The sequence below is a fragment of the Dendropsophus ebraccatus genome, chromosome 14, assembly GCF_027789765.1.
Source record: "Dendropsophus ebraccatus isolate aDenEbr1 chromosome 14, aDenEbr1.pat, whole genome shotgun sequence".
Taxonomy (NCBI): domain Eukaryota; kingdom Metazoa; phylum Chordata; class Amphibia; order Anura; family Hylidae; genus Dendropsophus; species Dendropsophus ebraccatus.
The window spans coordinates 4,363,540-4,388,417 of NC_091467.1; the positions used below are offsets into that span (position 1 = coordinate 4,363,540).

At 45.0% G+C, this 24,878-nt stretch overlaps 1 protein-coding gene and 1 long non-coding RNA gene across 6 annotated transcripts in view; one reads left to right on the forward strand and one right to left on the reverse strand.

The window, feature by feature from the left end:
- The window catches only part of KCNG1 (potassium voltage-gated channel modifier subfamily G member 1), a 44,728-nt gene extending 42,256 nt beyond the window's left edge, over positions 1-2,472 (forward strand). For all 4 annotated transcript variants that reach the window (XM_069953603.1, XM_069953601.1, XM_069953600.1 and 1 more), the window contains exon 4: positions 1,447-2,472. In XM_069953603.1, coding sequence (XP_069809704.1) covers positions 1,447-2,205 — 759 coding nt within the window. In that variant the 3' untranslated portion in view covers positions 2,206-2,472. The remainder of the gene's footprint in view (positions 1-1,446) is intronic.
- Positions 1-24,878, reverse strand: part of LOC138772872 (uncharacterized) — a 57,337-nt gene that overhangs the window by 25,300 nt on the left and 7,159 nt on the right. For both annotated transcript variants that reach the window (XR_011359842.1, XR_011359841.1), the window contains exon 2: positions 21,615-21,695. This is a non-coding gene — a long non-coding RNA (uncharacterized lncRNA). The remainder of the gene's footprint in view (positions 1-21,614; positions 21,696-24,878) is intronic.

The window sequence follows — 24,878 nt, forward strand, 5'->3', positions numbered from 1 at the left end:
TAAGGTTACCTCTGACTTGTCCTCTCCTGTAAGAGCTTAACACTGCATAGTGTTGTGTAGAGTAATCTGAGAAGAAATTGTTAGCTGTGTCTTGTCTTGCTTCCTACCCATACAGGAACCTTACTCAGACTGAACTTTTCAGGGAAGAGGGACCTGGCAGAGAGCCAGGGCCCAAGAGGACCACTGTATGCACACAATGCATCAGTTTTTTCACCTGATTTTTTTTCCCCGCAAAAAGGGACTGCAAAAAAACAGTGTGAACATTACTGTCAGAAAATCATGATATTTTCCTGAAGCCTCCTGATCATGATTTCCTGACAGTAAAAAACTGACACGGACGTGTGAAGGGGGTCTTCAACCTCAGAATGATGGAGTTTAGGAGGTACAGAGGTAAAGGAACGGCGCCTAATAAGTGTTGAGTCATAACTTTCTGACCATATAAATGTTTTCCAGGAGTGCGGGGTGCAGACATGAGGGGTACACACATGAAGGGGTGCAGATATGGAGGGGTACACACATGAAGGGGTGCAGATATGGAGGGGTACACACATGAAGGGGTGCAGATATGGATGGGTACACACATGAAGGGGTGCAGACATGTAGGGGTACACAGATGAAGGGGTGCAGACATGAAGGGGTGCAAGGCATGAAGCGGAGCAGACATGAAGGGGTGCAGGCATGAAGCAGTGCAGGCATGTGCACTTCCTGTTTAAGTGTAAAAATACACCAGCAAGAATTAAAGCTGGGTTCACACTGCATCTCCGGCTCAGTTCGAGGCCACTGTTGCAGTTGTCGCTCAGCACTGGCAAACTTAGGCTGCATTCACACGTAACGTAAAATTGTCTACGACTACGTACAATTTTAGGAACCATTTAAATGAATGCAGCCATTCACCAACCCCCACCGCGAAAAAATAGGGCACATCCTAGGAAATATCACAGCACAGATGCCAGTGAACATGTGAGCCAGCCAGCACGGAAGGAGTAGGCGAGTAGTGGTCCTCTGCGCTTCTGTCATCTCTGTCGAGGGGGGGCTGCATTTCTATTGGGGGATCCGAGCCGTGATCACGTGAATGAGGCCTTGTAAAGTAGACAGACAGGAACGGAGTCTTACACACCTCATGTACTATAATGGGGTCCACCAGGGTTTTCTGTTTGTTGTGCAGCATTTTTTGGTTCTGTAATTTCAGACGGGTCCTGAGATGGAGGCTAGAACATCCTCCAACATGGTGTGAACCTAGCCCAAGGATCAGGTTGTAGCACTTTTCTAGATAAATCTACACGCTACTATAGGTGCAAATATCTGCACACATTGCCCTCTATATCTCACGGTGTTAGTGATCACTACCAGAGACCCCGAGACAGTAGTCATGTGGTAAAGGAAGGTCACAGTTTAATAATTGTTTCATATAATTTCCTGCTTCCTGACTGTTTCTTCTTCCCTCAGGGTGAATGCTCCAGCATGTGCTATAACATCTTCATCGTGGAGTCAGTCTGCGTGGGTTGGTTCTCGCTTGAGTTCATCCTAAGATTCATTCAATCCCCTAGCAAGTTTACATTTTTGCGGCAGCCTCTGAACCTCATAGACATTGTGGCCATTCTGCCTTACTACATCACCCTGGTGGTGGACCACACGTCTGCCGAGCAGAAGAGGCCCGGATCAGGGAATACCTATCTGGATAAAGTAGGCCTTGTACTGCGCATACTCCGTGCCTTGAGAATCCTGTATGTGATGCGCCTGGCCAGACATTCACTGGGCCTGCAGACATTAGGCCTTACCGCCAGACGGTGCACCCGTGAGTTTGGTCTCTTGCTGCTTTTCCTCTGTGTAGCCATTGCCCTTTTTGCCCCCTTGTTGTACTTGATAGAGAACGAGATGGCAGAATCTCAGGAGTTTACCAGTATCCCGGCTTGCTATTGGTGGGCAGTGATCACTATGACCACGGTGGGCTATGGTGATATGGTACCCAGAAGCATCCCCGGCCAGGTGGTTGCTCTCAGTAGCATCCTGAGTGGAATATTGCTGATGGCCTTCCCAGTGACTTCCATCTTCCATACCTTCTCCCGGTCATATGTGGAGCTGAAGCAGGAGCAGGAGAGAATGATCTGCCGGAGGGCACAGCTGCTGAACAAGAGCCAGCTGGGTAACATGGTCCACGGGAGTGACATCATATCAGACAGCATGTCCTCCGACACCAAGAACTGATACGGTATGAGACAGAAGACGCGGCTGGAGTAATGGCTTCTTACAGACAGAAAAGCTTCTCTGCCCGTTATAGAAACAACGCAAAACCCAGCAGCTAATCAGCTGCTCCCTACAATGATCCCAGATATCCCGGGTCCTCCCATGTCACAGCCAGTGAGAGGAAACGTCTCCAAGGCTTCCCCTGCCGACCACAGCCGGATACGAGTTACTATCATTTACCAAGATTCCTTGTAATCCAGATACTTTAAAAAGTATTTATCCAAATCATTTCACGAGTCAGACATGGAATAACGTCACCTTGTAAATCCACTCCAATAGTTATCAGTGATAGTTATAGGTACTGATCAAGAGTTAAGGCCCTATTCCACGGAACGATTATTGGCCGTTACAGCCGATAATCATCCCGTGGAAAAGGAGGCAACGATCAGCCTACATCATTCATGTCGGCTGATCGTTGAAGTCGTTTGTCTTTCAACAACTTATAAAGCAGCAATCTGCTGCAGCTGCTCCGTGGAATAGGAGCGACAGCAGCAGACCGCCGCTATATCCTATAGGCTGCCCGGACGAGCAGCGATCACCAGGGCAGCCCCCCCGCAGCTCCCCCTGTCCCTCCCCAGACTCAGCCGCTCACTGCTGCTGCGCGGAATAGCGGCGGCAGCGAGCTTGGAACAAGGAGCAAATGAGCGCTAATAGCGCTTGTTTGCTCCTCACTGTCGGCCCGTGGCCCCTGGCCTAGCAGAATAGGAGCTGAATTCGAGTGGAATTTGAGTGGAATTCAAGCGGAATGCAAGCAGGATTCAAGCAGAATTTTAAGCAGAATTCAAGCCCCATTGACTTCTATAAGATTCCTCTAGCAAATTCTGCCAAAAGAAGTGATATGTTACTTCTTTGGGCGAAAAGCAGATTTGTGGCAGAAAATTCTGCTTGGAAATTCTGCAGTGTGAACAACAGAGCCATTACACACAACGAGATATTGCCCTGTTCATTCTTTTACAAGAGGAATTTCAAGCAGAATTTAAGAGCGGATTCCTCTTCTTCCTCAGTGTGAATGAGTCCTTACATCCAGGCTTATACTACAGAGCTGCATTTATAATTCTGTAGCTCTAGAAATGAAACCCCCTAGCATTACCCCTTGGTTTAGTGTTTGTATAGAACTTGAACACAGTGACCCCTCCAGCAAAATAATGAGTGCAGATCTGGGGTATAATATAGGATGTAACTCAGGATCAGTAATGTATGTACACAGTGACCTGACCGGCAGAATAGTGAGTGCAGCTCTGGAGTATAATACAGGATGTAACTCAGCATCAGTAATGTATATACACGGTGACCCCACAAACAGAACAGAGAGTGCAGCTCTGGAGTATAATACAGAATGTAATAGTGATATCCCATGACAACATGAAAAGCTGTACTCCTGCCCTAACAAGCAGGAGACCGTAACTATAGGCTTCCCTGCACTAGATTATTCAGTAGATATCTGGCTGTGAGGACAGTGAGCATATATGTCCTCCAGCACTTAGCACTGCTATATACTGTGAACTTGGTGCTAAGTAAGTGTCATGACACAGCATTTCAATTAAAAACAACAATCATTTCTATGTCCCAGACAATGAATTTGATATTTAGGGTGACAACCTTTCTGATATGGGCCATGAGATACCTACCAAGTGTTACCTTTCCTTGTAGTGTGTTATCATTGTAGGCAGGGATTCCTGATGGCGCTTATTACACTGGATAGGCACTGGAGGGGACACTAAGGGGCCATGTAATAATGCACCTGGGAATTATATAGGAAATGATGGACGCTGTAGCCTGGAGAACCCCATAGAGAAAGCTCAGCTACAATGTACACCTGTCATAAGGGGAGTGGCTTGGTGGAAAGTGGGCGTGGTTGTATAACAACTCCGGAGCATTCTTACAGGCCAGGTGCACTGGTTTTGAGCTGCACTTTTCAGCCTAAAAACTTGTCAGACTTTTTTTATTCTAAGGGTACAAACCCACTTGATGTATTTGCTGCGTGAATCAGTCTTAAAAATAAGCAGGCAAAACACAGGTTGGCTTTATACAATTGTTAAGCGTTAAAATACGCAATTGCGTATTTTTGAAGCGTGAAGCTTGTTGTTAGCAAAGCTTCAGTTGTTAACAACCTGTGCGAAAAACGCATGTAGCTTCACGCTTCAAAAATACGCAATTGCGTATTTTAACGCAGAACAATTGTATAAAGCCAACCTGTGTTTTGCCTGCTTATTTTTAAGACTGATTCACGCAGCAAATACGTCAAGTGGTCTTGTACCCTTAGGGTACAAACCCACTTGACGTAGAAAAAAATTTCTTTTTAAATGAAGCGTGATTATATAGTAGAATATGGATGTACAGTCTGTATAGCAGACCAGATATTATATAGCCATAAGCAGCTCAAATAAAGTACCAAATTATTTGCCACAAAAAAACTAAAAGAGAACGGACTTAGTTCATGATCATAGCCATCAGTATGTGAGAGGGCGAAGGGCCATTTAGAGCAATCAAACTCAATGCAGAAAACACGGATGCGCTTTAATCTTATAATGGAAGTCAATGTAAGAATTGATCAAAACACATGCACACAAATGCATCCATTTTTTTAGCCATTTCCCCCCCACACACACAAAAAAGCTGTGTAAATCGGGCCTATCCTGTAAGGCGGCACTATTACATCTGTAACCTCTGAAGCCTCTTCTTATTGTGTAGTAATCTTGAGTTACATCTTGTCTTATACTCTAGTTCAGGGACGTCAAACTTACACCCCCCCCCCCAAGCTGTTTCATAACTTTCACAACTCCATCAAACAAAGCTTTGGCTGTCCAGGCATGATGGGAGTTGTAGTTCCCCACAGCTGGAGGGCGGCCACTTTGACACCTGTGCTCTAGTTGCATCTAACATTAGACGTGCAGTCCTGTAGGTATACAGCAGGAGGCGCTAGGTCGCTGTCTGAATCCTGGGGGAAACCAGCAGAATAATGAAAACAGATGAGCGAATGGCGAGAATATTTACAAGGAAAGTAAAGGATCCTATTGGTAAAAGCCAGAGACACACTATAAAGGTGTACTACCCAAGTAACAAGCCACCTAACTCCACAGACAATAGCTTTAACATAGCAGACTTTATTTTCACAGCCTTCTTTGTGTCTGAAATGCTATTTTTGCCATAAATTCTCTTATTTCTAAGCGTTTCTGTGTATATATGTCTGTACATAGGGATGTGTAATGAATAAAGTGGTGATCGGAGGCGTCTGGGCTCCCTGCGTGATGTGATGTGCGCAGGCTTCCAGATGGAGGGTGACTCATTAGGAGACACAGATGTTGTGTAACTGGTTATCATGGGGAGAGGAGATAGATGACAGCTGGAACAATGAGTAGGAAGGTTTGTTTGCCAGATTGGGAGAAGCTTTGTATTGTAATGACAGTGGGTTGGCGGCCATCCTCACTGTGATCGCCGGATTCATCTCCTGCAGCTCTCGCTGCTTGCACAGCTCAGACAAACGGAGCGGCAAACAACGGGGTCTCTCTCCGATGGCTTCCAAAGGGGAATTACAATAGAAAACATATTGTTTATCCCACTTATCATAACCGGGAGGTGAACTGGGCACCTGTATTGGCATTCATCGCTCTTGGTCTACAGTCCTGGAACTAGTGTAGGATCCAGAGCAGCTGCATGACATAAACTCTACAGACACATAGTCCTGGATGGGAGGATGGAACCAAGCGGCACTTACAAAGCCCTGCTCCATGCTGGGGGTGACACAGAGCTCTGTAGGGGTCTAGCTGCCATAGGTTGCATAGAAGCCACTAGCTGATGTAATATTGGCCCATGTGGACAGTATGGCTTCTCATAGTCCTTGTCACACATTAGGGGAAGGCCCTGATATGCTCTGAAAAGCCTGTTCTACTTTATCCAATAAATGTTTATGGGATTAAAGGAATATTCCACTCACACATAACTTCTGATATGTTGCTGCCCATGGTGAGACTAACAATTCCTTCTATACTTGTTATTATCTTTTCTGTCTCCTTCCCCCAGTTCTCAGCTGCTGCTTTCTGCTGAGGACACAAAAATCTCTGTGTGTGAGCCTGTCTCTCTGTCTCCCCCTCCTCCCTTCTGAGACGGCTGATGTAAACAAGTCCCTGGCAGTCCCTGGCTGGCCCTGGATGCTGTCCTATTAATCTAAAGAAGTCTGATGACTTTAAAACGCGTTATTTGTAAGGACCAATAAAGTGTGTGTGAATAACGACCCTTTCTTTCTCCATCCTTTTGACTATTTATCCCAGACCCTCAAGTAGTGTGTGGTGTCAGACTTCTGCTGCGGCTGGTTTCTATGGATTTACGCTATTAATGGTTGTTGTGGCTACACACAACCTACCCAGGTGAGCAGCCTCCTGGAATATTCCCTTTGTGGGGTATTGAAGCTTATCACCCTATGAGGCACTCTGCCTTTTTTTTTTTTTTTGTGGCAGGCTTTATCTGCAACATTGTAGCTTCTCTGTAATGCTGGGAGGGTTATTCTGAGGTCAAGTTGCTGACAAACTCTCATGCCATTACAAAGAAGCTACAATGTTGCAGATAAAGCCTGCCAGGGACTTGGTTATGTCATCTGTCTCAAAAGGGAGGGGGAGACAGAGAGAAAAGCTGACACACAGATTTGTGTGTCTTCATGACTACCTGACCTTTGTGGATCATGGTGCATTGTCCTGCTGACAGGTCACAAGGCTGCAACATGTTCTAATATCCAACTATCCATCCACATCAGAGAAGTGAGGACAGACCAAAAAAACATTGCCCACCCTCACACCTCCTCCATTGGCCTGCACTGTTCACATCTGACAGGAAGAGCTCATAGATTTATACTGCTTGTGCCATATTCTTTCTCCTCTAGACATGGCACCCCAGAGATCTGGATCCATCTGCTGTAACATCATCCGTTATTATAGCCTACCTGAGCTCAGGAGCGGTGACTTGTGGGTTAGGACCAGTTAGTCTGACACCAGAGTCGTACTTGGTTGCAGTTTCCTCTCGTGACATCCTCCTGTGACCTCTTTTAGCAGCGAGTGGTTTCCATCCACAGGATCCCTTTTCACCGGATGTTTTGCCTTCATCGCACCATTCTCCGCATACTGCAGCGACTCTGCTAGATAGGGAAACCCCACAAGGTTGGCACTTAAATCCTGGCCTGGCTCTAAGCCACAAAAATAAACCCCAAATCACTGGATTTTATACAGAGTCCCAGGTCTAATCTCTATACAGGGAAGATTCAACTGAGAGGGCAGGGAGCTCTAATAAAGAAAACATGTAGCATATAATGCACCAACATAAACCGCAGCACAGTACACGGTCAGTCACATAAGTCCCTGTCCCCACTTAGGTTCACATCTAAATACCACATTAATCTATTAGTATATATGTAATAATGCTATAATAACAGGCCTACGGCTTTCTAATGTCCCTTGTGCATCAATTCTGCAAGGTCTCTGCCTGGCATAGTCATACCCACAGAGGTGCACACCCGGTTACAGAGCGCTCTCTCTCTCTATAATCCCATCCTGGCATAGTCATACCCACAGAGGTGCACACCCAGTTACAGAGCGCGCTCTCTCTCTCTCTCTATAATGCCATCCTGGCATAGTCATACCCACAGAGGTGCACACCCAGTTACAGAGCGCTCTCTCTCTCTCTATAATCCCATCCTGGCATAGTCATACCCACAGAGGTTCACACCCAGTTACAGAGCGCTCTCTCTCTCTCTATAATGCCATCCTGGCATAGTCATACCCACAGAGGTGCACACCCAGTTACAGAGCGCTCTCTCTCTCTATAATCCCATCCTGGCATAGTCATACCCACAGAGGTGCACACCCAGTTACAGAGCGCTCTCTCTCTCTCTATAATCCCATCCTGGCATAGTCCATACCCACAGAGGTGCACACCCGGTTACAGAGCGCTCTCTCTCTCTATAATCCCATCCTGGCATAGTCATACCCACAGAGGTGCACACCCGGTTACAGAGCGCTCTCTCTCTCTATATATAATCCCTTCTTTGCATAGTCATACCCACAGAGGGGCACACCCGGTTACAGAGCGCTCTCTCTCTCTCTATAATCCCATCCTGGCATAGTCATACCCACAGAGGTGCACACCCAGTTACAGAGCGCTCTCTCTCTCTCTATAATCCCATCCTGGCATAGTCCATACCCACAGAGGTGCACACCCGGTTACAGAGTGCTCTCTCTCTCTATAATCCCATCCTGGCATAGTCATACCCACAGAGGTGCACACCCGGTTACAGAGCGCTCTCTCTCTCTATAATCCCATCCTGGCATAGTCATACCCACAGAGGTGCACACCCGGTTACAGAGCGCTCTCTCTCTCTATATATAATCCCTTCTTGGCATAGTCATACCCACAGAGGGGCACAACCGGTTACAGAGCGCTCTCTCTCTCTCTATAATCCCATCCTGGCATAGTCATACCCACAGAGGTTCACACCCAGTTACAGAGCGCGCTCTCTCTCTCTCTCTATAATCCCATCCTGGCATAGTCATACCCACAGAGGTTCACACCCAGTTACAGAGCGCTCTCTCTCTCTCTATAATCCCATCCTGGCATAGTCCATACCCACAGAGGTGCACACCCGGTTACAGAGCGCTCTCTCTCTCTCTCTCTATAATCCCATCCTGGCATAGTCATACCCACAGAGGTGCACACCCGGTTACAGAGCGCTCTCTCTCTCTATATATAATCCCTTCTTTGCATAGTCATACCCACAGAGGTGCACACCCAGTTACAGAGCGCTCTCTCTCTCTCTCTCTCTCTATAATCCCATCCTGGCATAGTCATACCCACAGAGGTGCACACCCGGTTACAGAGCGCTCTCTCTCTCTCTATATAATCCCTTCTTTGCATAGTCATACCCACAGAGGTGCACACCCGGTTACAGAGCGCTCTCTCTCTCTCTATAATCCCATCCTGGCATAGTCATACCCACAGAGGGGCACAACCGCTTACAGGGCTCTCTCTCTCTCTATAATCCCTTCTTGACATAGTCATACCCACAGAGTATAACATGAAAGCAAAAAAAAAGCCTGTAAAGCATCATGCCTTGAAAAAAAAAAAAAAAAACACTGAAAAAAATGCGTAAAACACCATTTTTTCCAGACCTTATTCTGTATTTTACTGGAGCGCAAAACAACCTGTTAGCTACAAGTGGCAGATATATAAAAGTTGTATGGAAGATGACTGCCATCTTGTGGTGAGAACAGGACATGCACAATCTATGTTGTTGATCAGTCTGGGATGTGCAGTGCCTTCCTCTGTGTATACCCTTGTACTGCTGCCATAATAAACTATTCAGCAGAGAGGACAATGAGCGACCAGGCTGACATTACATGGCTCTATAGTTGTAGCTGGTGAGTGGTGATAGAACAGTGAGACGACAACCACCCTGCCCCCCAGAGCAACACAAAAGATTAAAGATGAGCGAAACTCAAGCACGCTGAGGCTCGTCCGGTCCTAAACGCTCTGCTCTTGGTTACTGTGGCTGATGAAACTGGATGTAGTCCTCTCACTAGGGCTGTATCCAACTTCTTCAGCCACCGGTAACCAAAAGCAGAGTGTTCAGGAGCGGCATATAGAGACGGCAGTCATATGATTGATGGATGCATTGAGCAGTGACACTCTGTACTGGTCGGGACTTCATGTATTTAGTCTCTTTTTTCAACCTTCAGGAGACTGGACCTGGATACAGTAAGTATAGCTGTTATATAGCAGCCTTCAGGAGACTGGACCTGGATACAGTAAGTATAGCTGTTATATAGCCGCCTTCAGGAGACTGGACCTGGATACAGTAAGTATAGCTGTTATATAGCAGCCTTCAGGGGACTGGACCTGGATACAGTAAGTATAGCTGGTATATAGCTGCCTTCAGGAGACTGGGCCTGGATACAGTAAGTATAGCTGTTATATAGCTGCCTTCAGGAGACTGGACCTGGATACAGTAAGTATAGCTGTTATATAGCAGCCTTCAGGAGACTGGACCTGGATACAGTAAGTATAGCTGTTATATAGCTGCCTTCAGGAGATTGGACCTGGATACAGTAAGTATAGCTGTTATATAGCAGCCTTCAGGGGACTGGACCTGGATACAGTAAGTAGAGCTGTTATATAGCAGCCTTCAGGGGACTGGACCTGGATACAGTAAGTATAGCTGTTATATAGCAGCCTTCAGGAGACTGGACCGGGATACAGTAAGTATAGCTGTTATATAGCTGCCTTCAGGAGACTGGACCTGGATACAGTAAGTATAGCTGGTATATAGCTGCCTTCAGGAGACTGGACCTGGATAAAGTAAGTATAGCTGCTATATAGCTGCCTTCAGGAGACTGGGTCTGGATACAGTAAGTATAGCTGTTATATAGCTGCCTTCAGGAGACTGGACCTGGATACAGTAAGTATAGCTGTTATATAGCTGCCTTCAGGAGACTGGACCTGGATACAGTAAGTATAGCTGGTATATAGCTGCCTTCAGGAGACTGGACCTGGATAAAGTAAGTATAGCTGCTATATAGCTGCCTTCAGGAGACTGGACATGGATACAGTAAGTATAGCTGGTATATAGCTGCCTTCAGGAGACTGGGTCTGGATACAGTAAGTATAGCTGCTATATAGCTGCCTTCAGGAGACTGGGTCTGGATACAGTAAGTATAGCTGTTATATAGCTGCCTTCAGGAGACTGGACCTGGATACAGTAAGTACAGCAGTTATATAGCTGCCTTCAGGAGACTGGACCTGTATACAGTAAGTATAGCTGTTATATAGCTGCCTTCAGGAGACTGGACCTGGGTACAGTAAGTATAGCTGTTATATAGCTGCCTTCAGGAGACTGGACCTGGATACAGTAAATATAGCTGGTATATAGCTGCCTTCAGGAGACTGGACCTGGATAAAGTAAGTATAGCTGCTATATAGCTGCCTTCAGGGGACTGGACATGGATACAGTAAGTATAGCTGTTATATAGCAGCCTTCAGGAGACTGGGTCTGGATACAGTAAGTATAGCTGTTATATAGCAGCCTTCAGGAGACTGGACCTGGATACAGTAAGTATAGCTGTTATATAGCTGCCTTCAGGAGACTGGACCTGGATACAGTAAGTATAGCTGGTATAAATGCCTTCAGGAGACTGGACCTGGATAAAGTAAGTATAGCTGCTATATAGCTGCCTTCAGGAGACTGGACATGGATACAGTAAGTATAGCTGGTATATAGCTGCCTTCAGGAGACTGGGTCTGGATACAGTAAGTATAGCTGTTATATAGCAGCCTTCAGGAGACTGGACCTGGATACAGTAAGTATAGCTGTTATATAGCTGCCTTCAGGAGACTGGGTCTGGATACAGTAAGTATAGCTGTTATATAGCTGCCTTCAGGAGACTGGACCTGGATACAGTAAGTACAGCAGTTATATAGCTGCCTTCAGGAGACTGGACCTGTATACAGTAAGTATAGCTGTTATATATCAGCCTTCAGGAGACTGGACCTGGATACAGTAAGTATAGCTGTTATATAGCTGCCTTCAGGAGACTGGACCTGGATACAGTAAGTAAAGCTGTTATATAGCTGCCTTCAGGAGACTGGACCTGTATACAGTAAGTATAGCTGGTATATAGCTGCCTTCAGGAGACTGGACCTGGGTACAGTAAGTATAGCTGTTATATAGCAGCCTTCAGGAGACTGGACCTGGATACAGTAAGTATAGCTGTTATATAGCTGCCTTCAGGAGACTGGACCTGGAGACAGTTAGTACAGCTGTTATATAGCTGCCTTCAGGAGACTGGACCTGGATACAGTAAGTTTAGTTTTGTTTTACAGCATGATAACTAAAATAAAAATAATAAATGTAAACTACAGACTAGCTTTATATCTACTGTTGATTTAGACTTTAAAGCGGCACTCTCAGCAGGTTCGGAGCAGTGAACCTGCTGATATGAGCCAGCCGCTATTTACCTCAGGATTCCCGGGCTGTCCTTTTTATTCCTGTGGGGTCCGGTATCGGCTTCGGCTAATTACTGCTATGCTAATTAGCGTGATCGGAGCATTTGGGGCGTTCCCCATGCTCCCTGAGCACCCGCTCAGCCCGCCTAGCCTGCCCCCTCCCGGCCCGCCCACTATCCATATTCATATATGCTTAGCTAGACCGGTTGTTACGGCGCATGTGCAGGAAGCAGCCCGTAACAACCAGCCTAGCTCTGCATATATGGATATGCAGGGTCCCTCTGTACCAGTCTGCCATTTATGTGCTTTATATCTATTGTTCTTCCTCCTTGTCAATCACCATGCATATAACACCTTCATACATGCAGCACCACTAAATTAATAGTGTTCTATAATAAACTATAATGGGAAGTACAGTGGGGAAAAAAAGTATTTAGTATTTAATCCAGAAAATCACATTGTCTGATTTTGTAAGAATTTATTTGCAAATTATGGTGGAAAATAAGTATTTGGTCAGTAACAAAATTTCCTCTCAATCCTTTGTTCTATCTCTGTTGTTGGCAATGACAGAGGTCAAACGTTTTCTGTAAGTTCTCACAAGGTTGGCGCACACTGTTGTTGGTATGTTGGCCTATTCCTCCATGCAGATCTCCTCTAGAGCAGTGATGTTTTGGGGCTGTCGCTTGGCAACACCGACTTTCACCTCCCTCCAAAGGTTTTCTATAGGGTTGAGATCTGGAGACTGGCTAGGCCACTCCAGGACCTTGAAATGCTTCTTACCAAGCCGCTCCTTGGTTGCCCTGGCGGTGTGCTTTGGATCATTGTCAGCCACGTTTCCTCTTCCATGCCCTTGCTGATGGAAGGAGGTTTGCACTCAAATCTCACGATACATGGCCCCATTGATTCTTTCATGTACCTGGATCAGTCATCCTGGCCCCTTTGCAGAGAAACAGCCCCAAAGCCTGATGTTTCCAGCCCCATGCTTTACAGTAGGTAAGGTGTTTGATGGATGCAACTCTGTATTCTTTTTCCTCCAAACACGACAAGTTGTATTTCTACCAAACAGTTCCACTTTGGTTTCATCAGACCATAGGACATTCTCCCAATACTCTTCTGGACCATCCAAATGCTCTCTAGCAAACTTCAGACGGGCCCGGACATGTACTGGCTTAAGCAGTGGGACACGTCTGGCACTGCAGGATCTGAGTCCCTGGCACTGGCGTAGTGTCTTACTGATGGTAGGCTTTGTTACATTGGTCCCAGTTCTCTGCACTTCATTCACTAGGTCCCCCCGCGGGGTTCTGGGATTTTTGCTCACCGTTCTTGTGATCATTTTGACCCCACGGGGTGAGATGGAGGGAGATTATCAGTGGTCTTGTATGTCTTCCCATTTTCTAATTATTGCTCCCACAGTTGATTTCTTCACTCCAAGCCGGTTGCCTATTGCAGATTCAGTCTTCCCAGCCTGGTGCAGGGCTACAATTTTGTTTCTGGTGTCCTTTGACAGCTCTTTGGTCTTCACCATAGTGGAGTTTGGAGTCCGACTGTTTGAGGGTGTGCACAGGTGTCTTTTTATACTCATAACAAGTTTAAACAGGTGCCATTACTACAGGTAATGAGCGGAGGAAAGAGGAGACTCTTAAAGAAGAAGTTACAGGTCTGTGAGAGCCAGAAATCTTGATTGTTTGTAGGTGACCAAATACTTATTTTCCACCATAATTTGCAAATAAATTCTTACAAAATCAGACAATGTGATTTTCTGGATTTGTTTTCTCATTTTGTCTCTCATAGTTGAGGTCTACCTATGATGTAAATTACAGACACCTCTCATCTTCTTAAGTGGGACAACTTGCACTATTGGTGACTGACTAAATACTTTTTTTCCCCACTGTACATGGCCTGAGCATTGTACGCTGCAGCGGATGCAGGAAACACAGAGATGCCTCCATGACAAAGCACCGTTATATAGCACCACCACATTGTCCGAGTCAATAAAGGAGAAAAAGTGCAAAAGTGGCCCAGTACATGATACCTCGCCTGCCCATGTAACATACCAGTCACATTCCGTAATTTTCGGCATATAAGACGACCCCCAACTTTTCCAGTTAAAATATAGAGTTTGGGATATACTCACCTTAAGACTACTCCTCTTCCAACGCACACCAAATAAAAATTAATAAATAAAAAAAAATTTTAAATCAGACAGCAGTGAGATCTGAGAGGCAGAGAAGAAGGTACAGTAATATTGGTAGGAAACAGGGGAGGCCAGACAGGTGACAGAGGGGTGTTTTTCTGGGCACAGCGCCACTCTACCGTATGTCTTTCTTCCATACCCCGGACGCCTGCAGCTTGCTCTGCCCGGTTGTCGCATACAGCGGGATGCGGCCATATTTGAGCTCCCCCCACTGCATGCAGCGACTGCAGATTCTCCAATCCAATTCCGAAGTTTTCAGCACCTGCCCTATAAGACGACACCCGGCGTATAAGACGACCCCTGCCTTTTGAGAAGATTTTCCTGGGTTAAAAAGTAATCTTATATGCAGGAGAATACAGTAACTGCATTACCATGTGCTGCCATAGTGTCCACTAGTAGGGTCACAAAGATATCCTTCACATCTAGGATCATGTCTCCTATCACAGGATAGTAATGAGCCCAGCACCATCATTCCATCCTGGTCAGTATTACTGTACTTTTATATTTCATCCTATCTCTCCACCCAGTGGTTATAGTCAGTATTACTGCACATTTATATTTCATCCTATGTCTCTACCCAGTGGTTATAGTCAGTATTACTGTCCATTTATATTTCATCCTATGTCTCCACCCAGTGGTTATAGTCAGTATTACTGTCCATTTATATTTCATCCTATGTCTCCACCCAGTGGTTATAGTCAGTATTACTGCACATTTATATTTCATCCTATGTCTCCACCCAGTGGTTATAGTCAGTATTACTGCACATTTATATTTCATCCTATGTCTCCACCCAGTGGTTATAGTCAGTATAACTGCACATTCATATTTCATCCTATGTCTCCACCCAGTGGTTATAGTCAGTATTACTGCACATTTATATTTCATCCTATGTCTCCACCCAGTGGTTATAGTCAGTATTACTGCACATTTATATTTCATCCTATGTCTCCACACAGTGGTTATAATCAGTATTACATATACAGTGAAACCTCTCCAGGAGACCCAGACCACATTTCCTGTAATAGTGTGTGAATCCCCCATACACTGGGGATAGTGACCTGTTTCTATGTGAAGACCACCCACCTAGAAGACCACTTTTATACGCAATTCTGGTTAATCTTCTCAACTAGGTTTCCCAATATGTTGCTACTCCAGCTTCTACAAAATTACAATTCACATCATCATGATGGGAGTTGTAGTTCCGCTACAACTGGAAAGCCACAGGTTGGAGGACACAAAAAAATCTAGTGTGGGCAGGGGAGTGTGGGAACATAGTAAAGGATCTATACTTACCCGTCCCCATGCCCCAGGCCAGGAACAAGCGTTTGCTCATTCCTGGGCTGGCAGCTAGCCCTATTACACAGGGTCATTCTGGCCTGTTCGTCAGATAATCCGCCCATGTAATAGGGCCTTAGAGGGGGTGACATGGGCCCCTCTACTGCCAGCAACATATATGTTGGCAACTGCAAACCCCTGCAGCATAACGCTAATGATACAGAGCGGGGTCCCATTCCCCCCGGGGGGAGGCTGCTTGTCACTTTTTGCTTATAATTTTCTATGTTTCTAGGAGATATTAGGAGGTTTTGAGTGAATGAGCAAGAGCACACAGGAAGGTATACAGCTGTGTGTTATCAGCCTAGAGATCGTACTGAAAGCCACATCTGCTGATGGTGTGTCCAATGGTGGATGTGCAAAACTACAGCTCCCATCATACCTGGACATCTGAAGGTACTCATAGTTTTGCAACCACTGTAGAGTCACAGGTTAAGAAACAGAGTACAGTATTACAGCAGTCTATAGTCAGGTCAGAGCTCCACCAATGCTCCTTCCTGTACTGCCACCCGATGCTCGTTTAGTGTATTACAGCACATTTATACACAGTTCTATCAATATCCCATCCTGTGCTGCCACCTAGTGTTTAATATCAGGTACTGACAGACATGGTGACATACTGGTATGATCTGTCAGGGACATGCTGCTGCACGGCTTTGTTACAATTGTAATTTAACCCTATAAATGGAAATCAGCCAATCAAGTCAGAAGCAATTTATATTGAGGTCAATGCTGGAAAAACCACATACAATATGGAAACAAAAATCTGTCTGCTTCAGGGTAACTGCCCTGTCAGTGTCATGTGATGTCACAATGTGATGTGACATCACTATGTGATGTCACCATGTGACCATGCTGTTAATTAGATGTGACATCACTATGTGACTACACTGACGTTCATTAGATGTGATGTCACCATGTGACCACAATGACGTTCATTAGATGTGATGTCACCATGTGACCATGCTGATCATTAGATGTGACGTCACCATTTGACCACACTGACGTTCATTAGATGTGATGTCACCATGTGACCATGCTGATCATTAAATGTGGCGTCACCATGCGCGCTGATAATAAGATGTGACGTCACCATGTGACCACGCTGATCATTAGATGTGACATCACTATGCGCGTTGATAATTAGATGTGACGTCACCATGTGACCACGCTGATCATTAGATGTGACATCACCATGCGCGCTGATAATAAAATGTGACGTCACCATGTGACCACGCTGATCATTAGATGTGACCCTGTGATCTTCCTGTAGTGTTTAGCTGTTTGGCTCTGGCCTTATACAGAAGTCTCTGCTGCCATTCGGTGTCTCTTCCATGTTCTACAACTCAAATGTCATCAATCTCTTCTTATTCCCATTCTCAGCCCTACAGACATTTGTAAATGTATAACTGTATCTCTATCGTCCTCCGGGGGTCACTGTTTGAACCACAGTATCTTATTGTATCCCTACCAGTGGTCATTCCCAATGATGCAGTATAAAGCATCTGATGTATGACCCCATATTATGCTCATATTCACCAGTATACTTCAGGGTAACACTAAAATGTCATTACAACATACAACATGGTGTGCCCATAGCCAGAGGCTTTACTAGACCAAATGTATTTTACCACACTTCTGTGTCACATGAGTGGAAAGTAAATACCACTGTATAGCAAGAGCACGACATCGAGATGGACAGCAAATGTACAGAAGAAGCAAATGAGCAGAGCAATCAATTAAAGGGGCACTCTGGCAAAAAAATAATATTTCAAATAACTGGAAAGTTATTTGGATTTGTAATTTACTTACTTGTATTTAAAAATCTTCAGTATTCCAGTACTTATCAACTGCTGTATGTCCTGCAGGAAGTGGTGTATTCTCTCCAGTCTGTGACACAGTGCTCTCTGCTGAGAGCGGGGGAACTGTACTGAGCCGCGCGGCGCTCTCATTACAGCACGGCACATACTGTATCTATACAGTTCCCCCGCTCCCTGCATCTAATTACAGATGCTGCCCAGGCAGGGGAGTTTCCGTTACAGGCATTCCACGTCTGTGGTCCGTGAGGAACACGGAACGTGGGAATGCAGCCTAATACTGACTTGGAGAAGTAGTGTAATTCCCCACTTGAAAGAGGTAATTGCTGCAATACAACATGCTTTCAGATGTGAAAAAATTATAGCTATAGGGAGAGACCAAATACCCCAATTTAATCAAAGATGGCAGAACTGGGAAACTGAGCAAAGAGATCTATGTGAATAAGAAGGAAATAACTAATAAAGTAATAGGAATAAACAGAGAGGAAAGTTACTTTCTGAGTTTACTAATAGGGGAATAACTAAGATGGCTGGAGAGTAAATTAAGCATCCCAAACACCATAGCCCTGGAGTAGGGCTATTTCTGTGTTTCTTGTTTGTATAAGGTATTGTGTATGTAATATGTGTATTGTCTTATTTTCATAAGTAGGTAATGGATAAGATATAACCACATAAAAGGACAGGCTGGAAAGCCTTTGATTTACTTATGGATCATTATGTATAAGTTCGATGATAATAATAATAAATAGTATAGTAAAAAAAAAATCCTAAAATGTTATTCACTGATATAAATAATAAGAGACTCAAAACTGAAAATGTTGGTCCCCTCAAAAATAATCTGTGTGAAATGGTGAAGGGGGATAAGAAAAAGGCCAATCTACTAAACACATTCTTCTCTACTGTATTCAGAGAGGAGAATCCTACAACAGATCACATGACTAGGGGTAGTGTAAATCCTCCCATAAATTTGACCTGCCTAACAGCGACGCCTAAAAACATGAAAAACCATAAAGCATCTGCCTCATAAGAGTTTTTGTCTTTCTCTGGATCAACACAGTAGGATTCCTGTAGGGTGAATTTAATGGACTCTTGTCTTTTTTCAACCTTATTGACTATGCAGAGTCCAGAAACATGAAATAAAAGGGACCTAAGGGCTTATTCCCACGCTCCACAAACCATGGAGGTTACGGAGCGTGAAGATGCAACGTGGACTCGCAGCTCTCCCGGCTTCATATTGATACATGGCGCTGGGAGAGGTGCCCGTCCACTTCGAAGCTTCAGGGCCCGTAACCTCCATGTATTGCGGAGAGTGGCATAAGCCCTTACACGTACAATTCTGATAGCAGCAATAAGTCCACTACTGCACTCTAGTGGTCATATTCTGTAACACTAAAAGGAAAATTCTGTGCTGAAATACAGGCAATGTCACACTAATACTAAGAGCAAGCCTATAGACTTCTCTGCAGTTTGTTTTAGAAGTAATGACTACCCCTACAGCCATTTATTGTCTCGATGCATGAAGCAATGTAGCAGCCATAGCTCAGTATTCTTCTTCTTAACTTCTCTTGTCTCACAGGAAGTTTTCCTCTACAGGTGCCACACACATTGGAGTTATCCTTTGTTGCACTTTAGAAAGAAATAAGATCCACAAGTACAAATCATGAAGAGCACTCTGGTCTGGTCTGGCTGCAGATGGTGTCCGGTTTAGTAATTATGCATCATGTAGTATTGGAGATGTGAAAGCCTTAGTCCCCTTATGAATCCACTGATCACCGCTCTCACTATGGAAGCGTAAGAAGTTCCACTCAGTTTTGCAGAGTCTGCATTAGTTCTAGGCAATATCTCAGCCTCTGGTCAGGGCTGAGTGCAGACACCGGCAATGTTCCTAGTAACCTGTGGACACCGGCAGACGAGGAGACAGGCCGGCACTGACCAATGATCTTTATGATGCTTTTAGTTATGGGAAACTGCAGTAAATGATCTAAATATTGATGAAGTCTTCACTTATTAAGCAAGTGATGAGATTGTCTCACAGTTTAACCTGAGCATTTACACGAATCAGACCGATGCATATTTAATGACATTATCAGAAGCGTCAGACAATCTGGTAATAAAGAGTCCATGGTGCACAGAACGTGTAGGGTAAGTTCGTGAAGTGTAGGGAAGGCAGCGTAAAGCAAAGTGTTACCGTCCTCTGAGAGGTGCATATAGTACTGGGTATGAGGTCCACTCATGGGAGTCCACTTATGTTTTCTTTATGGGATTGCCCCATAGTAGGTGAATCGGTATCATTTTAGTGACTTAGGAGGTGATAGACAGTAGAATCAGATGAGGTGAGGTGAGCATCTCGCTGCAGCTTCTTAGGTACAGTCATACAAAGAAGCTGCAGAAAAATGCTCAGAAAAGCTACAAAAACGTATAGTGTTAGGGTCTGTTCACACTAAGGAATAGGCGAGGAATTGAAGATGAAAGTTTTCTGCTTGAAATTTCCTCTTCTTCAGCTCTAATAGAATAGGAGCGAAATGTGGAAATTCAAAAAAACGTCGAACTCTATGGGATTTCTCTCATGGAATCACCGACATGTCAATTCTTTGGGCTGAAAGCGGATCCGCGGCAGAATTTCAAGCAGAAAATTAAGCGGGGATTCCGCTTGAAATTCCTGAGTGTAAAGAATCTTGCCACAGACATAAGCTGCTTCTTTGTTAGGTTTTCAGGGGGTGCAGCTCTGCTTCCTTCTGGGTAACACTTCCTGTATAGGCAGTGGCTCATCAGTATTATCTGTGGGGGTCTGATCGCCTTTTACACAATGATCTGCCAAACAGGCCAAATACTGCCCAGCAAACAGGCTAAGAACATCTCTGGCTCAAGCTGATCGCTGGGATCATCCAGCTTATAAATCATTGTTAGTCAATCCTGTGTAAATAAGGGTCCCAACTCAAGAGACAGATGTAGAGCGCTGGACTAGGAGCTGTACACAGAATTATGTATCATACATACATACAGAGGCGAAACTAGAAATGGCTGGGCCCCATAGCAAACCTTTGATGGGGCCCCCCTTCCCGACTGACCACTAAGGGTACTATTACACGGAACGATAATTGGCCGATTCGGCCATGTAATAAATACAACGATCAACTGATGACAACGATCATCGGCTGATCGTTGATATAGGTTTGGACCTATTTTCGTCGGGCGCCGACCGCGCACAGCTACGCGTAATAGCGGTGCGCAGCCGGCGAGTGACAATATACATTACCTATCCACGTTCCAGGGCTGCTGCTGCGGTCTTCTTCTCCCCGGGTCCTGCGCGCTCTTGCTTCAGAGTGGCCTGGCAGCTGACAGGCTGCCCGGCCAATCACAGGCCGCAGCAGTCCCGGCCTGTGATTGGATGAGTGGCCTGTAAGCTGACAGGCAACACTGAAGTTAGAGCGCGCAGGACCCGGGGAGAAGAAGACCGCAGCAGCAGCCCTGGAACGTGGATAGGTAATGTATGTAGTTTAAACAAGGGCTGCAAGGACATCGGTAACATGTTTAACGATTATCGGGCCGTGTAATAGGTCCAGTAAACGAGATGCAGATCGCTGCTTGTTTACAGGTATTATCGGGCCCCCATCAGCCCATGTAATACCACCCTAAGCCTTCAAGTCTAGTCATATCTGCAATAGGTTGTCAGGATTGCTTGTAGTTAAAGGGATATTTGGAGAACCAGGTAGCCGCGCTTGGACACCTGGTGCTGCAAATGATGACAGCTCAGGGACAATGGGCCCCCCTGAAGCAGCGGGCCCCATAGCAGCTGCTATGGCTGCTACAGTGGTAGTTACGCCCCTGCATACATATACATTTCCTTTCACCAATACTTTCTGGTGACTTTCACCTTCACTGACTACCACAGATCCCAACATAGTCCATGCATCGCTCTTTCATCTATCGTTTATTATTATAACAATCAATAAATCAGTCAATAAATATCTGGAATTCCCCTTGTCAGCTGCCATGGTCACTATATCATCACATATAACCTACAACACAGAGAGTGCCGTTACCTGGTGCTGACCATCGGGCTACCTGCGACGGCCGCCTCTCACTGGCAGCAGCATTATACGTCCCAGCCCAAAGTTGTCGGCCTGATGGAAAAATGAAAGACATTATGGGGTTAATACAGCCGGTCCCCCTGAAGGGTAATCATACACTTTTTTCACCATGAGGCTATGGTCACACTTCATGTTTTACAAAGGATTTTTTCACATTATTAAAGGGGTACTTCAGGCATTTATAGTTTGATATAGTGTGGGTTCTGTGCAACTAAAGAGTATAATAGACACTATATTCCCATAGGATCCTTCTGTCCCCCACTGAACACTCCAGCCGCTACTTTCGACAGTCCAGTGTCAACAATAAGTGACCGCTCAGCTAACCGCAGTTCCAGGATTGGATAGGCGGGCTGCCACTGGAGACATGAGGCCGCCCTGGAGGTAACACCGACAGCATTCAGCAGGGGGACACAAAGATGTGACAGGAGGAGCCCTGGGGGAGTGCGATAGAGGAGAATAGGGGTTTAGCCGTGGAACTCCACAAAATTTGCTTAGTGTGCACAGACCCTCACATGTTCTGTTGGATTTGTTACTAAGAATAGGAGTTTTTCTTTGCAACAACTGCATTATATAAAAAAAAATTATAGAGTACCCCTTTAAGTTTGCGTGAACTGTAGTAAGCCCACACACTAAAAAAGGTAAATTATGAGCAGGTTAGAAGCATCTGTTTCTGTGATATTGGGAGTTTAATCCCTTTACTAGCAAACTGTTTCGGTGCACTTGGGGCCGAACAACCGCCCAAAAAAATTCCTAAGTACAAAATTGCACATTTTTGGTCGCATCAAATCCAGAAAAAAGATTAATAAAAAGTGTTAAAAAAGTGGCATATACACAAACAAGGTACCGATAGAAAGTACAGATCCTGGCGCATAAAATGACACCTCACACAGCCCCATAGACCGAAGGATAAAAACGTTATAAGGATGGGAACAGAGCGATTTTAAATACATTTAGTTTAGTTTTTTTTAAAGGTTTTAATTTTTTAAAAGCCATCAAAAAAAAAAAAAAAGTTATACAAGTTACATATCGTAATTGTACTGATGCGAGGAACAAATGGCGTAAACACAAAACTCCATTTCAATTTGACAGTACAAATGATTTTTTTTCCAGTTTTGCAGCACGGGTACGCCCTATTGCCGGTATCGCCGTGCCCGCTAATACAGTAATCAGATGCAGCTGTCAAACATGACCGCTGCATCCGATTACCGGATCCAGCGTCTCCCTGGTGTCTAGTGGCGGAGATCGCTACTCCGGGATGTTATCCCGGAGGAGCGATCTCCGTTTCTGAAGCCGGCTGGGGACCGCTCCAAGATGGCGCCGTCCCCAGCTCGGCACTCGTTTACTTCCGGCTGCAGCAGCCGAAAGCAAACGAGTGCCGATCTCATGGATCTCTGCAGCATATCTATGCAGCAGAGATCTCAATGAGAGATCAAAGTGTATATACTAGAAGTCCCCTAGGGGGGCTTCTAGTATATGTGTAAAAAAAAAAAATATATAGCGTTGTTGTCAATAAAAAGCCCCCTCCCCTAATAAATGTCTGAATAACCCCCCTTTTCCCAGGTTATAAATAAAAGTAAACAAATAAATAAATAAACATGTTTGCTATCGCCGCGTGCGTAATCGCCCGAACTATTAATTAACCCATAGCTGCACCAGGACGTTACTGAACGTCCTCGTGCCGCTATGGGAGTTCAGAGGGGGGTCGAGCGGCGACCCCCCTCTGAACTGCCGCGATCCCGGGTGCCGCATGTAGCCCGGGATCGCGGCTATTAGCGGGCACGGTCCGATCGCCGTGCCCGCTAATTAAGTACTTAGAAGCAGCTGTCAAAGTTGACAGCTGCTTCTAAATACTTGCTCATATCCATCCCTGGTGGTCTAGTGGGGGGATCGCCCCCCTGCGGCGCGATTGCGGGGGGAGCGATCCCAGCATCCATCCCGGGCCGGGGTCTGCGCCGTAATGGCGCTGATCCCGGCTCGGCATTCTATTGCTTTTGGCTGCAGCAGCCAAAAGTAATAGAACACCGATCTCATGGATTCATGCAGTATAACTATACTGCATGGATCTCTATGAGAGATCAGAGTGCATATACTAGAAGTCCCCTAGGGGGAATAACCCTAACCCCAGGGGGGAATAACCCCAACCCCAGGGGGGCTTCTAGTATATGTGTAAAGTAAAAGAAAAATGTATTTTTAATAACACAAAATCCCCTCCCCTAATAAAAGTCTGAATCACCCCCCTTTCCCCATTTTATAAATAAAAATAAATTAATTAATTAATAAATAAACATGTTTGCTATCGCCGCGTGCGTAATCGCCCGAACTATTAATTAATAACATTCCTGATCTCACACGGTAAACGGCGTCAGCGCAAAAAAATCCCAAAGTGCAAAATTGCGCATTTTTGGTCGCATCAAATCCAGAAAAATTGTAATAAAAAGCGATCAAAAAGTCGTATATGGGCAATCAAGGTACCGATAGAAAGAACACATCATGGCGCAAAAAATGACACCTGACACAGCCCCATAGACCAAAGCATAAAAGCGCTATAAGCCTGGGAATAGAGCGGTTTTAAGTGACGTATATTTGTTGACAATGGTTTGAATTTTTTACAGGCCATCCGATACAATATAAGTTATACATGTTATATATCGTTTTAATCGTAACGACTTGAGAAACGTGCATAACAAGTCAATTTTACCCCAGGGCGAATGGCGTAAAAACACATTTCCCCCAAATAAACAAAATGCGTTTTTTTTTCAATTTCACCACACTTTGAATTTTTTCCTGGTTTCTCAGTGACTTTATGCAAAAATTCAGCCTGTCATTGCAAAGTACAATTAGTGACGCAAAAAATAAGGGGTCATGAGGGTTTCTAGGTGGAAAAATGCAAGTGCTATGGCCTTTGATGCACAAGGAGGAAAAAACGAAAACGCAAAAATCGAAATGGCTCTGTCCTTAAGGGGTTAAGGGGAAAATAAAGTCTGTCATTGCAAAATACAATTGGTGTCACAAAAAATAAGGGCTCATGTGGGTCTCTAGGTGTAAAAATGCAAGTGATATGGCCTTTTAAACGTAAAGTGGAAAAGTGGAAAAAGCAAAGGCGCAAAAAACGGAAATTGGCTTTGACCTTAAAGTGTCACTGTCCTCGTTTAAATTTTAGTACAGGCAATTTTAAGAAACTTTGTAATTGGGTTTATTAGGCAAACATGCCATTAT